This window comes from Petaurus breviceps, unplaced genomic scaffold, assembly GCF_028583685.1.
Source record: "Petaurus breviceps papuanus isolate PSGF00001 unplaced genomic scaffold, PetGlider_PUasm1.0 91041, whole genome shotgun sequence".
NCBI classification, from domain to species: Eukaryota; Metazoa; Chordata; class Mammalia; order Diprotodontia; family Petauridae; genus Petaurus; species Petaurus breviceps.
This window is the reverse complement of record NW_027187400.1, coordinates 42,477,272-42,491,807: the sequence shown is the minus strand read 5'-3', so window position 1 is coordinate 42,491,807 and position 14,536 is coordinate 42,477,272. Positions and strand designations below refer to the sequence as shown.

Sequence of the window (14,536 nt, the reverse complement as noted above, 5' to 3'; positions counted from 1 at the left end):
TACCCCCCCCTCCCCGTCTAAACAAGGTCTTCTCCTTCACCTACTTTCCTGTGGTAGTCCCTCTCCTTTGACCCTGACCAGGTCCTGGATTTGAAGTCAAGAGATCCGAGTTTTAGTTGCACCTCAAGGCACTTACTGTGTATGGCTGGACAAATCACTAACTCTTGGCTCCTCCAAACTTCTGTGAAATGGACCATCATATCCTTGCTTTCCCTATTTCCCAGTGCTATGAATTATTGTTTGGGTTTGTGTCTGATGGAAAGCCTCTTCCAGTCTGGGAGCTAACCTCGAGCCAGGCCTGGGCTGCATCTCACATCCCCATAGCCTAGACCCCCTTCTGCACCTGAGGAAATGTTTGTGGAATGAATGTGTTCCCTGACATCCCCACAGCCACAGGGTGGCCCACTGATACAGAGACAGAGATACTTAGAGAAAGCTATGCACATGAAGACAGATGAACAGAGACACATATGAACACACCATCGTTCCCAAGTACACACTGCCGTATGCAAGGAGAGACACTGAGTTCTGCACCCGTACAATTACACAGAGATGCCCACAGACAGGTACACACTCGATTACTCAAGGCACACAAAGAAATGCAGAAGTGTGCATATAAGAAACAGAATACTCAAATATAGAGGGACACAAAATTAATCCCATACATGACCATACACATGCACACAGACACACACACACAATTACTCCCAGGTGCCTGTGGGGAGAGAGAAAAAGAGAGAGCAGAGAGTACACAGGGATGGCCAGAGATAGAGATAGGCACGAGCCAAATTGCAATACATACAAACATACAGAGAGCAAGCTACACACAGAGATAGATAGGCATGGACCCAGTCACTTCAGGCACATGCAGACATACAAAAGTACATGTATACAGGGACACAGAGACACAGGCATTCACACTCATACACAATTTATACACACTGGTACAAATAGACATACAGAGGTACACACACACAGTGACACAAAGATTACACAGAAGTACACACAGACACACACTTGGAGAATGGGACTTGCCCCAGGAGGAGAGAAAAGAGAAAGGGAAGAGAGAGAAGGGAAGGGGAGGAGAGAGAGGGGGCGGGTCGCCTCACCAGGCGCAGCATCGGCCCCTGCTCCTCCTCGCAGCATTAGCTGCTGCCTCCTCTTCCTCTTCGGTCCCCAGATGCAGCCACGGCCAGGGCTCCCCGGAGCCTGTGGGAGGGAGGCCCCATGAGTGCGCTCTGCGCCCCGGACTGGGGTGGAGGGGGAGGATGTGTGTGTATGTGTGTGTTCCCCAGTCCCCCATACCTGCTGTTTCCAGACCAGGACTCCGGAGTCCTCTACCCTCAAACGGGCCTTCTCGCCCCTGCCCCAGTCTGCCCTACCACCCCAGACCGCCGCCTCCTTCCCTTGCTCGGAGGTGGGGAGGGGGAGGCAGGTCAGCCTGTTCAGGCTTGGCAAAACCCTCCACCTCCGGGCCTGGAAGCCCCGCCCTTCGGAGGCCCCGCCTCTTAAAACAGGGAGGAGCCCAACCCCACCCCACCCCCAACTCTGGGAGGACTCTGTCTCCCGCCCCGCCCCCCCTCCACCCGAGGTTCTTAGCACAGGGAGGATTCTGTACCCCTGGCTCCTCCTCCTTTGAGTCATCACAACTGCACCCTCTGGTTGCTAAGCAACTGCATCTTCATCCTGGTCCACGGGAAACAGAAGGGAGAAAAAAGGAACGGGTCTCTTACTGGACCCCAGTGGCACTCCTGGGTCACCCCTACCTTCTCGAATTCTTACCTGGATTCTAGGCTGTATTCTAGACTCACTTGGGATCTGAGTCACCACTTCCTGAGTTCTAGGCAGCCTGCCTGTGATGTGGCAGCCCCTAAAGCTGATGTGATCTTAGAATGCATCAAATGGCATGCTTTCCAGGAAAAGGAATAAGGAGGTGATATTCCTAACATCCTTTGCCCTGGTCAGACCACAGTTGAGTGCCAGAATTTAGAAAGGACATTGTTAAATTGGAAAGTGCCCAGAGGAAAGCAACCAGTCTGGTGAAAGATCTTGATTTCATGCTCTGTGAAGACTGGTAGATGTTTAGCTTGGGAAAGAGAAGACTGCGGGGGAGAGGGGCAGAAGAGAGCTGTTTTCAAATATTCAAAGGACTAACACGCGGCAGAGAGGTCACACTTGTTTCCTTTGGTTCCAAAATACAGAACTAGGAGCAGAATGAAAGAGCGAGTATAGGTATGACGTCGGAAGAAAAAACCCCAAAGCCTTCCTAACAACGAGCTGCCCACAATTGGAATGGACTGTCTGAGGCGGTAATGGACGGAAGGGACGGGAGAGAAAGACACACTGGAGGTCTTTTTTGTAGCAGCTAGATGATCATTTGTAGGGCGTGTTGTGGTGGGAATTCTTTGTCAGATGACTGATAGAAGACCTTCTAACTCCAAAATTCTTTGTAGTTGATTCTACGAATTTCCCCTGGTCTTGGAATCCCCTAATGCTTTAGGAGTCTCTTAGTTCTAGGACATGGAGTGCTCCAAATGCACCGAGGCTACGAGGCCTTTGCTGTGCTCTGGGTAGTTTAAATATGCCTACTCTACTTCTAGGAAACCGAGTCTTGGCATGTCAAGTCCATTGTGTGATCTGAACACAGCAAGCCTTTAATAATTGTTTAATTTTCTAGACTTCGTGTTCTCACAACAGGAAAGGGGGCTCCACGGGGATCTGGTCTGACCTCTACTTCCATACACATCCATCACTGCAATTCCCCACGTAACCCCTGCTCAAAGATCTCCAACATTGAAGAAATCATCACCTCCCCAGAAAGCTCATGCAACTTTAGAGGGCCTGGAAGGGGAACTTTCCTTCCACTTGGACCTTGCAGAGGACATATTTCAGGATGTGGTGGACGCTTTTCACGGGCATTCACTCTTTTATATGCCTTTTTAATATTAATAATTCATGTTATATTGAATTCTTTCTTATGGTCTGCTATGTATATAGCGATATTTTTTCTTTTCTCATTTTGTATTTTAAGTTTAAAATAAAATTTTAAAACAGTTTTCAAATTAATTATTATGTCAAGTTAATTCTTATATGATATATAACATTATTATATTAAAATATTAATAGTTAAAGGAAAGATGGAGCTATTTCTGTGGTTTCATTTACCAAGAACTCTGATATGATTATAACATATATATATATATAAGAAACTCCTCATTCGAGGAGAGCCTTTCAGGTTGAACCATACCTTACCAAGTCACGTTGTTATTGTTGTGGATCAATAAACACAGAGGAATCTTGGATTATCTCCCCTTCTATCCCAGTAGTGCAACTTCAAAGATATGGTTTAATGTAGAAAATAATGGGCAGCTATGTGGTGAAGTAGAGAGAGTGCCAGGTCTGGAATCAGAAGACCTATATTCAAATCTGGCTTCAGACACTTATTAGCTGTATGACCCTGGGTAAGTCACTTAACCCTATTTGCCTCAATTTCTTCATCTGTAAAATGAACTGAAGATAGAAACTTTAAACCACTCCAGTATCTTTGTCAAGAAAACCCCAAATGGAGTCACCAAGAATTGGATAGGACTGAACAACAACAAAAGAAAATAATTTACAGGCCTGACTCTTTCTTTCTCATATTTTCTTCATGGATGTTTTCAATATGTTTAGAAGCAATTCTAATAAAGACTGTAAAAAGAAAATGCTTCTTGTTCTTTTGGCTAGAACTGAAGTAAAGATTTTTTAAGAAGGAGGGAGTAAACATGGGAATTAGCAGTTGTTGATAAGAAGTCTTGCAGTCACCATTTTGGGTGGGGTCACTAATATTGATGATTTCTTGTTTTTGGCATCACTTTAGTACTCTCCTTTCCATGAGATATCTTATAAAGTTATGTCTCAATGCTTTCCAAGATTTTGTTTCTTCTGTTATGGATTTCCTCCTTTTGCCTTGGCCTGGTCCAGCCTCTCTTCAATAGGTTAAGCAGCATTTGTTAAATACTTACTATATTTGAGGAATTTCCATTTCCTTCAACTGACCATTGAATGGGTAGAAACAGGGTTCTAGGTTTATTTTTTTTTTTAAGCAATCAGCGTTAAGTAACTTGCTCAAGGTTACATGGCCAATTATTTCTGGGTGTGGTGCTAAGTCTCTGAGCCTGGATTTGATCCCCAGGTCATCCCAACACTGGAGCCAGTGCTCTTACTCGCTGAGCCACCTGGCAGCCCCCAAGCAATTGGGGTTAAGTAACTTGCTCAAGGTTACACAGCCAGGTGTTTCTGGGTGGGTGCTAAGTGTCTGAGCCTGGATTTGATCCCCAGGTCATACCAACACTGGAGCCAGTGCTCTTACTCGCTGTGCTACCTGGCCGCCCCATTATCTTTTTCTTTTGCACTAGAACTTGACATTCTTCTTTTTTGGAGGTCTCAGATCATACATTCTATTCTTTTGGATATCATTTTATTTTATTTTTAATAATATTTTATTATAGGGGCGGCCAGGTAGCACAGAGAGTAAGAGCACCGGCTCCATTGTCGGGATGACCTGGAGATCGAATCCCAGGCTCAGACACTCAGCACCACACCCAGAAATAACTGGCCGTGTAACCTTAAGCAAGTTACTTAACCCCGATTGCTAAAAAAAAAAATATTATGTAAAGAAAATTTTTAGCATTCATTTTTACAAAATTTTGAGTTCCAAATTTTTCTTTCCCTCTCCTTCGCTCTTCCTAAAACAATAAGCAATCTGATATAGGTTATATATGCACAAGCATGTAAAATATATTTCCATATTAGTCACAGTTGTGGAAGAAGAAACAGACCAAAAGAGGGGGAAAAAACATGAAAAAAAACCGGAGAGAGTGAAAATAGTATGCTTCAATCTGCATTCAGAGTCCACTAGTTCTTTCCCTGGATATGGATGGAATTTTCTATCATGAGTCCTTTGCATTTGTCTTGGATCATTGCATTGCTGAGAAGAGCTAAGTCATTCATAGTTGATCATTATACAGTGTTGCTGTTACTGTGTACAATGTTTTCTTGGTTCTGCTCATTTCACTTTGCGTTAGTTTATACAAGTCTTTCCAGGTTTTAGAACATAATATTCTAGCAGGCCATGGTCGACTAGACTTTGCTACTCTGAAGAAGTATGGGAAATTGTCTTTCCCAAGGGAAACTTGGCTCTCTTGCTCTCTGTCTCTCTGTCTGTCTCTCTCTCCCCTTTCTCCTTCTCTCTCTCTCTCTCTCTCTCTCTCTCTCTCTCTCTCTCTCTCTCTGTGTGTCTCTGTCTCTGTCTTTCTCTGTGTCTCTGTCTCTCTCTGTCGCTGTCTCTGTCTCTCTGTGTCTCTGTCTCTCTCTGTCGCTGTCTCTGTCTCTCTGTCTCTCCTTCTCCATAACAACAGAAAACACCTGCTCAACCTGTTTGAACTTTATATTCTTCGTGTATTACTTGTTCCTGGAATGTTCCAGCTGCTCCCAATTCCACACTGCCCTCACATCTTTTTGTCTTGATTCAGTGAGAAAGACAACAAAATGTTCAGATTTGTCCCATTTTAGAAAAGGACCTGGGTATAGCACATCTTCCCACATCTATGTTAGAGCTCTTCCCTTGTGGGCATGAGAAGACAAATTGCCTTGCCTTAATAAGAATGTGCAAAGTGCTGAATCAACTCTCCAACAAAAAGTAACAGGTGCTCTCCAGTCTCATGATCCTTGTCACCTTCCTTGTTACCTGCTCCAGTTTGTCATTCCCTTGCCTAAATTGTGAGTCCTGCAAATAAACAAAGGACTCCAGCTGTAACTAGGACACCCCCTCTATTAGATAATTTATTTATTTAATATTTATTTATTTAATTGGATAATATTTATTTATTTATAATTTAAATATATATATATATATATGTATGTATTCTATAATGTTGGCTGTGCCTACATTCTAGGCACTCTGTGTTCTAGACTGGTCTTCATCCCTTCCCCCATAGTGGAAGAGAAGAGGCTTCCCAGAATTGCAAAATCTCAGAAGAGGAAGGGTCTTCAGAGGGCAGCTAGTCCATCCCATCCTGTGCAGAAATCTCCATAGCATCCCAGACTAGCATTTTCTTCTTGAACACCTTTAGTACTAGGGAACTCACCATACCCTGAAACAATCCATTCCATCTGAGCTCCAGGAAGGGCAAAAGAATGAGCAGGACTGGAGGAGAGCTTCCTCTTAGCCCAGCATGCACGCCCCAATGGGCAACAGGAGATATACTTCTGCTCCCTGTGGATGCCGGTGAGACTGGCCTACAGAACGTTGGTGATGGAACTTGTCAGGTTTGCAAAGGTCCTAACCCTTCATTGTGGTCCCCTGAGAAGCAACCTATGATCCAGGATCTACCTCCACCCCAACCTCTCATCTCACCCCTCAAACTTCCAATCCCAGTGAGTTCTAGACCAGATCTATCAGGAATAACAAGGGCTGGATTCATTTTCATTATCTGTCCAATAAGATTCCTTCTTGCTCTAAATTCTAAACATTCAATTCTGGTTAATCTCTCGCTATTTTTCACAATACAGAGCCCATTCCTGATCACAGAATCTCCTAGTTTGGACATCAGAGGCATCACGTTTTTCTACCCATACCTGAAGCAGAATTTTGTCTATAATGTATTTTACAGACGTTTTAACAGGAAGGCAGCTGGGGGTATAGTGGATAGAGTGCTGAGTCCAGAGTCAGGAAGACCTGAGTTCAAATCCAGACTGAGACACTTACTAGTTAGGCAAGCCATTTAGCCCCCGTTTTTTACTCACTTTTTCAACTGTAAAATGGGGATAATAATAGTACCAGGGTTGTGAGGATCAAATGAAATATCTATAAAGTGCTTAGCACAGTGCTTGGCATATAGTAGGTCCTTAATAATGTTTATTCCCTTTCCTACTCCATCACCTTCTCTTATCCAGCTTGGCTTAAAGAGGGAGTTGCCAGCCTTTGGCAGTCACCTAAAAAAGATTTGTCAAATTGAACCCACTATATCTCAAGTTAGCCCCTTTCACTTCTGGGTGGCTCCACTCAGTAAGATTTTTTTTCCCATCCAACCTAAATGTGTCCCTTGGAAACCAATCCATTGTTCCTAGCTCTTCTCTGGAGAGCTAAGAACAAATCCGATCCTTTATGTAAATGGTCACCCTCCAGACACTGGCACACAGCTCTCTCGGGGTCCCTAGGGACTTCTGTCCTCTGGGAGAACCATCCCTTGGGTGAATCCCCATGTTGGCAGCATGTGGAGACTCTGAGCTAACATGCTTGGTCACCTCTGGAAGTTTCCAACTTACCGATGTCTTCCATAACATTGGCACTTGGAAGATAGGGGAAAGACTACAAGAAAAAATGGAAGGGCAGGACCAGGATTGAGAAGTCACAGCTACCATGTTATGGGGACTTCTTTAATGTTGTGTATGGTCACAAGTTCATTTATATCCTAATATTTGTAACATGGTTTTGTTGAGTTTTTTAAAAAGTGAACTCTTGGGGCGACTGGGTGGTGCAGTGAATAGAGCACCGGCCCTGAAGTCAGGAGGACCTGAGTTCAAATCTGCCTCAGACACTTCACACACTAGCTGTGTGACCTCGGGCAAGTCTCTTAACCCCAATTGCCCTCCAAAAAAAAAAAAAGTGAACTCTGGAACACAATCCTCTGAATGTTGCCTGATCCAGATTCCTGCCAGAATCCCTGCTAAGTTAGTTTTCCCCTAAAAGGCAGGAAAGCTGTCCCTGAGACTGGACTGATCCAGGGAACGAGGGCTCAAGACACTGACAAAGTCAGGGGCATAAAGAAGTCCCAAATTAAACACACCCCTTAAACCGGACAATTGTTCTACTGTGGGGGCACTCAACACACCCTTCTGACCAGATATCTCCCAGATGCACTGCCCCATGACAGTGCTGTATCCCTGCCAAGTACTTCTATGGTAGCGATCCCTGAGTTTCCTTTGTGTTAAATGTTCATTGGTCTACCGTGTTTCCCCGATAATAAGACCTATCCCGAAAATAAGCCCTCCCCTTACTGTGTAAGATTCCTCTAAAATAAGCCCTCCCCCGAAAATAAGCCCTATTGAGATTGCTACTGTAGTGAAGGTGATCCCCTGTGCTACACGCTACATTACGGTACCCTCTGTATGCGCCGTTCCCCCCCCCCCGTGAAACGCACGCTGGGCTTCGAGCTGCATCCAATCAGAGCTGCAGCAGTGAGCGTGTCATCCTGTTCTTCCCCAGTGATTTGCTTATTGAATAAAGGTACATTTTTTTGTTCACATTTACCTGTTTATTAAAATTGCTGTCAATGTTCATTAAAATAAGCCCTCCCCTGAAAATAAGCCCTCTGGTGTTTTTCTGTCCAAAAAAAATAAGACAGTGTCTTATCAGGGAAACACGGTAGGAGAGCTTCATTTCATTCATCATGAGTCCTAATCAAGCCTGGCCAGGACATAAAATGCCACCAGAGTGCTGATCACCTATCTCACCGAATGGCCAAACAAGTTGTGGTATATGTATGGGATGGAATGTTCTTGTCCTGTAAGAAATGATGCAAGGGATGGTTGAGGAGAAACCTGTGAAGACTTGTAGGAACAGATGCAGAAGGAAGTGGGCAGAACCACAACAATTCATACAATCACAGCAAAATTATAATCAACTGTGAAAGACTTTGCTACTCTGATCAACAAAGTGACAAAGCACAATCTCAAAGGACTCATGATGAAATGTGTACTATCATCTCCCACCTGATAGACTCCGAGGGCAGACTGAAACAAGTTTTCTTTTTTCTTTTTCTTGGAACATGACTAATGTGGCGATTTGTTTTACATGACTATACATATGTATAACAGGTTTAATTTTTCTTGCCTTCTTAATGGTAAGGGAGGGGTGAATAGGAAGGAGTGAATTTGGAACTGAAAAAAATATTTAAAGTTTCTGGGCTTAAAAAAAAATCCCACTGGGTATAGTTTTAAGAGGCAGTGATAGTGGATAAGGAATAGGAATTGGGATAAGGAAAACCTAGGTTCAAATCCCACCTCAAAACACTAGCTGCAGGACCCTGGGCAAGTCACTTAAACTCTGTGCCTCAGTTTCCTCATCTGTAACTTGAGGTTGAACTTGCTTATATTGAGTTTATGGTCCACTGAAACCTCCAGATCTCTCTCTTATTTTTTGTGGGGGTGGGGAGGCAAATGGGGCTAAGTGATTTGCCCAGGGTCACATAGGGTCTGAGACTGGATGTGAACTCAGGTTCTCCTCACTCCAGGACTGGTGCTCTATCCACTGTACCACATAGCTGTCCCTCTCCAGATCTTTTTCAAACTACCACCCTTATTAAACTGATCCCAACAACCAAGACTGTCGATCCTGACTTTGTCAAACTATGCAGGGGCTATCTCTTGCAGCACTGGGCCACTCCTGCACATCTCCCTCTTGTCTCTAACAGCATGAAAGCCCTTTCCCCTCAAGCTAGGTAAACTTTCTACGGCATTTCCCTAACCCACAAGCTTAACTCCCATCAATAAAGGAAATGAGGTTAGCAGCAGCATGCCCAGTTCTTGAAATGTGATGATTTGCTTGATCACCACTTCCTTTCCGAGGCGTTTACCAACAATTCTGTTAACAACACACCCTAAAATGGCAAGGTCAAATGGCAAGACCTAGGATTTGCAAACTCAGCTCTCTTCTCTTTTTTGGGGAAAATTGGGACCCCTCTAATCCTGTGGTTCGTCTCCTGCTTCTCTGGAAGGTGGCAAAGGTCCCTGGTGTTTACTTAGCGATCGGTGATGGCCATTCTTTCCGGCCTCTCATCCCTCACAAATCCAAGCTGGATCCTGGACCTGGTATCTGAAGTTCCCACAGACCAGACAAGACCTTTCCTTCCTGCCAAGAAGCAGTTGGGGGCAGTAAAAAGACCTCCTAGCACCCAGCACCAAAGAGACAAGAGATGGGGACAATACCAGCATTCAGGGGATTGCTTTATTGGTGTGCTTCGGGGAGAGCACAGGGTGACTTTGGCACTTGTGGCAGGCTGTAACAGTGATGGCTCCATGGGGACCCCAGCCCTGACCCCACAGGGACAGAAAGGGAACAGGACAATGTACAGACGTCTAAGGCACCTCACACATCCTCCCTCAGAAGGACGTCTCACTGAGTGGAGCCTTTGGGGGTGACAAGGGGCCCCCAGAGCCTGGCTGAGGCCGGGGAGCTGGTGTGGGAGGCCGGCGGGGGTCCGGTCCACTGCGGGCTAGCTCCTGACACCGTTCCACAAAGCTACCAGCTCCCCGCCTCCGGACCTCCGGTTGTGGGGGGCCTGGGCTCCCCTGACGACTCGGACTGGAGGCTACGCTAGCCTCTGATTGGAAGCTGTAGGATTGGGAGGAAGTGGGGGTAGAACTGCAGACCAGCAGAGATAGGAAGAGCCACCTAACTTCCCTTCCCCCCCAACTTGTGATCAGAGATGAGACCCAAGTGATCACTTCACTTCCCAGCCTCGGCAGCTGGACCCAGGAGGCCCCCATCCCCTCTAGAGCTCAGAGGAGATGCACTATCAGGGGCCACCTGTGCCCTTCTCCATTCCTCCCCTAACTGTGGGCCCCTCACAGCCTCTCCCAAATACCTGCAGATGGAAGCACGGGGAGAGGGGCTGGGGGCCAGGCTCCGCAATGTGGGCCCAGGAGGGGCCAGCTCACATTGTTCCAGCTGCTCCAGCAACTCCTCCTCTGTCAGGCCTCCCGCTGCAGGGACAGGGACAAAGTGAGGGCTCCCAGGGACGGAGGCCAGGGGCAGAGGAGAGGGGAAAACAGGGGTCAGTAGAGCTGAGGCTCATAGAGACCACAGGAGCACAGATTTAGAGCTTGAAGGGCCTTGGGAGATTATCTGGGGCAACCCACTTATCCTATAGACAAGGAAACCAAGGCTCAGACAAGAAGTGACATGCCCAAGATCCCAGAGGCAGCAAGACTTGACCCCAGGTCTTTCTAACTCAAAGTCCGGCGGCCTAGGGGAGGAAGAGTCAGTGACTCAGGGAGGCAGAGGCAGCGGATCTACCTGGAGCCTGGCCCAGCCGGTCCATGGCTGTGGTGAGGTCCCACATGGCGAGGCTGCCGTTGGCATGGCCGGTGAGGAGGTAACGTCGGGGCCGTGAGCCCAGCCTCCGGGAACCCTCACACTCGTGGACTGTGAAGGCCGTTGTGGGAGAGCCGTCCACAGAACGCACCGAGCACACCCTGGTCCAAGGGGAGGGGGTGGGGCTCACTCTCCCTGGGACCCCAGGGGCCAGGCTCTGCCCCTCCCTGTCCCTCCCTCTCCTGGGCTCTCCCCTTCATTCCCTCCCATGTTCCCAGGCTCCAGTTTTAAGAAATCCAGTTTTCCTCAATGCTGTGGTCTGGGACTAAGGGGGGAGAAGGTAGGGGGTGGGCAGGAGCTCCTCACCGCTGGCCAGTAGATGACAGCCGTACAAAGAGCTGGCTGGAGTTAGGCACCACCTTCTGGATGAAAACTTGCTGGTCATCCCGTTCCCCATATGGACCTGGACAGGACCCAAAGGGTCACCACTTGTCCCTGAGACCCACAATCCCTGTCTGAGCTCTTTAGGACCCTCCCCTCCTCAGGGGGCTTAGACCATGGGCAGGGGATGAGGGGTGGTGAGGGATGAGACCTGGGAACCCCCCAGCTAAGGAAACATCATTAATGCAAGAAGTTTAAATACATAGGAAAATAGAGAAATGGTGGGAGAAGAGAGAGAGAGGGAAGGCTACTGCAATATCCCCCATAGTCATAAAGGGGAGGGCAAATGGACAGGGGGCAGACAGAGGGGATGGAGGAATCAGGAGAAAGGAGAATGGGACAGGAGGACGAAGGAGGGAGAGATGGAGGCAGAGTGCAATGGGGAAGGGACAGAGGAGCCGAAGGCTGGGCATGGAGAGATTGGACCAGGGAGAGAGGATCAGGAGCTGGGCCTGCACAAGGGCATCACCAATATCGTTGCCAGCACTGCAGCCCCCATGGCTGTCAGCTGCCTCTAGTGCCAGGATTTTGAAGGAGGCCAGGGGGGTAGAGCCTGGCTGGGTGGAGATCATGCCCCGAAAACGGGTCACTGACCACGTCCGCACGTGATTGTTATCAGCACAGACTAGAAGGAAATGAAAGGTAGGGATAAGAGAGTGGGGACATGAGGACCCTTTCCCTCTATCCTTGGGGGCTGCCTGACCCCATCTCCTTAGCTGCCCCCCCCCCAAGGGCCTGACCCTCTGTCCTTGGGGGCCCTTGCCCTGATTCCCTTCCCTGAGCCTCCCCTGGGGCCTGTGGGTTTCACACTGGGGCAAAGTGAAGTTTAAGGCTTCTCTAGGTCAATGACAGGAGCTGAGCCCCACGTACCAGAGATGAGGTGCTTTTCAGACAGCATAATCTTGATAACAGGACTGCGATGCACAGTAAAAGTCTGGAAAAGCTGGGGCCCTGAGCCCACGGTCTCTGGGTGCTGCACAATGACGCGGACCCCCCCAGAGCTGGTGCCATAGGCTATCTCCAGCCAGTTACCGCTATCACCTGGGGCCAGGGGAGCAAAGTGTCAGAGACCAGGAGGCAGAGAAGGCCTGGGGAGGTAGAGGTTCAGGGGGAGACAGAGAAACAGGGGAGACGGGGGGGGGGGGGGCCGGAAGAGGCAGGGACAGGGGAAGAGACAGAGAAATGAGGGAGATGGGGTGGGTGGGGTCGGAGGAACAGAAGAGGCAGGATGGGGCAAGTTTCAGACAGAGAAGGGCCTGGCGGTGGCAGCCAGCTGGCCAGGCCATGAAGTAGCTCACTGGTCTTAGGAGTGAGATAGACGCTGAGGGCAGTGACACCATCCTGGCTGGGGTCCCGGTACAATTCACTCACTAGCAGGTCATTGTCCTTCATCCGGAGGGGGAACTTCTGCACATCTGGGGGATATGTGGGGGGAGGTCACTCAAGAAGGATCCTCTCCACTCTCCCCTGCCCAAAAGCACAGCCACAGGGCACCTCAGAGACCATTTCATCCAACCCAACACTGGGCAGAGGCCCATGGCGGGCAGGGGTGGGCAGCAGCTCGGTGCCTCAGGCCTCACCTAGGTAGTAGATGGCTCCATTATTACAGCCGAGAAGCAGGAAGGAGCCGGCAGCATCATAGCTAGTGATGGGCTGGACTTCCTGGACCTGGCCAAGAGAAGGCTGGGGTGGGCATGGGGTGGGGGCACGCAGGGAGGCCTAATAATCCTTCCTTCCATCTCGCCCGCCCTCTCCCCTTCTGCTCTCCCTTCCCTCTTTGCTCCTTCCTTTCTTCCATTTCTTCCTCTTTCTTTCCTTCCTCCTCACCCTTCCTCCCTTCCGAGAAGTTTCAGAGATAAGAGGGTTCTTGGAAATTGTCAGGTTCCCAAGAGGAAACCGAGGACCCTGCAGATACTTCCTACCCTCTTCTCAGGCTGTCTCCCATCTTCCTGGCCTTCTGCCCACTCCAGACCTGCTGGGGCTCACTCGCCCTCCCAATTCTCCTCCAGTGCCCCAGGGTGAGCCCTACGCTCTGGCCCACCCTTGGCCTGGAACCTTCTCTGAGAGGTTCACTCCATGGTCATGCCCCACCCCGCCCTGGGGCCTGCAGGGTCAGCAGGTTGCTGCGATGTGTCCTCTCCTCCGAACCTGCCAGTGCTTGGTAACGGCGTTCCAGACCCCGATGCGGCCTGTGCAGCTGGTAGCGATGAGCTGGTTTCCCACAAAGAACAGAGACTCGACAGGGACACCCAGCTGGAAGACACCTGCCCCAGGGACACGTGAGAGAAAGCATGAGACCACAGGACCCATGGGCCTAGGGGCTGATTCCCTTTAAGAGATGGGCCAGGGAGAGCAAGAGGGAACATAAGGGCTAGAAGAGGAAGAGACGTGACCAAGGTGGAAGGGAGGCAGGGCAGGGAGCAGGGGTCCCTTGAGGCCTGTCGAGAGGGGGTCCAGGAAGCCCACACCTCAGGAATCTAAAGGGCAGAAGGAAGCTTGGATTAGAGGAAGGGTCCTGGCCCTCGAGAGACCACCATGACCTTCAGGATCTGGGAAAGGGCATCCTAGCTCAGGCAGATGGTGAAGGGGCCCAGAAGTACAAGAGCCTGAGGCCCAGGGAGGAGAGGGCTCCGGGCTGGGGAAGCATCCACACGTGACAGGAGGGCACCCACCTATCTCACTGCCATTGCCATCATTCTGCAGGGCCCAGAGCAGGATCTCACTGCCAGCCGCCACGGCCACCATCTTGTCATGCTCACCCAGGGCACCACCAGGAACACGGGCGGTCAGTGCCAGGCGCTCAATGGGCCAGTCCAGCCTCGGGCTTGAGAACACCAGCTGCCAGCCCGATGTCTCCTTCAGCCTGGGGAGGAGTGAGGGCCAGACTCATCCACATACATAGGCACACATGCATGCGTGCACACACACTCTGTCTCTCCTCTTTCTCTCCCTCCCTCCCTCCCCCTGTCTCTCTCTCCCACCCCCCCCCCCTCTCCCCCCCCCCTGCCCACCTACCCC

At 49.2% G+C, this 14,536-nt stretch overlaps 1 protein-coding gene across 2 annotated transcripts in view; it reads right to left on the bottom strand.

Moving 5' to 3' along the window:
• Positions 1–9,974: 9,974 nt before the first annotated feature.
• The window catches only part of SHKBP1 (SH3KBP1 binding protein 1), a 7,464-nt gene continuing 2,902 nt past the window's right edge, over positions 9,975–14,536 (bottom strand). For both annotated transcript variants that reach the window (XM_069079380.1, XM_069079379.1), the window contains 10 exons: positions 14,191–14,381; positions 13,667–13,782; positions 13,099–13,186; positions 12,817–12,933; positions 12,389–12,559; positions 11,988–12,143; positions 11,444–11,540; positions 11,060–11,238; positions 10,629–10,746; positions 9,975–10,375 (listed from right to left, as the gene is read on the bottom strand). In XM_069079380.1, the coding sequence (XP_068935481.1) occupies positions 10,144–10,375; positions 10,629–10,746; positions 11,060–11,238; positions 11,444–11,540; positions 11,988–12,143; positions 12,389–12,559; positions 12,817–12,933; positions 13,099–13,186; positions 13,667–13,782; positions 14,191–14,381 (1,465 nt within the window). In that variant the 3' untranslated portion in view covers positions 9,975–10,143. The remainder of the gene's footprint in view (positions 10,376–10,628; positions 10,747–11,059; positions 11,239–11,443; positions 11,541–11,987; positions 12,144–12,388; positions 12,560–12,816; positions 12,934–13,098; positions 13,187–13,666; positions 13,783–14,190; positions 14,382–14,536) is intronic.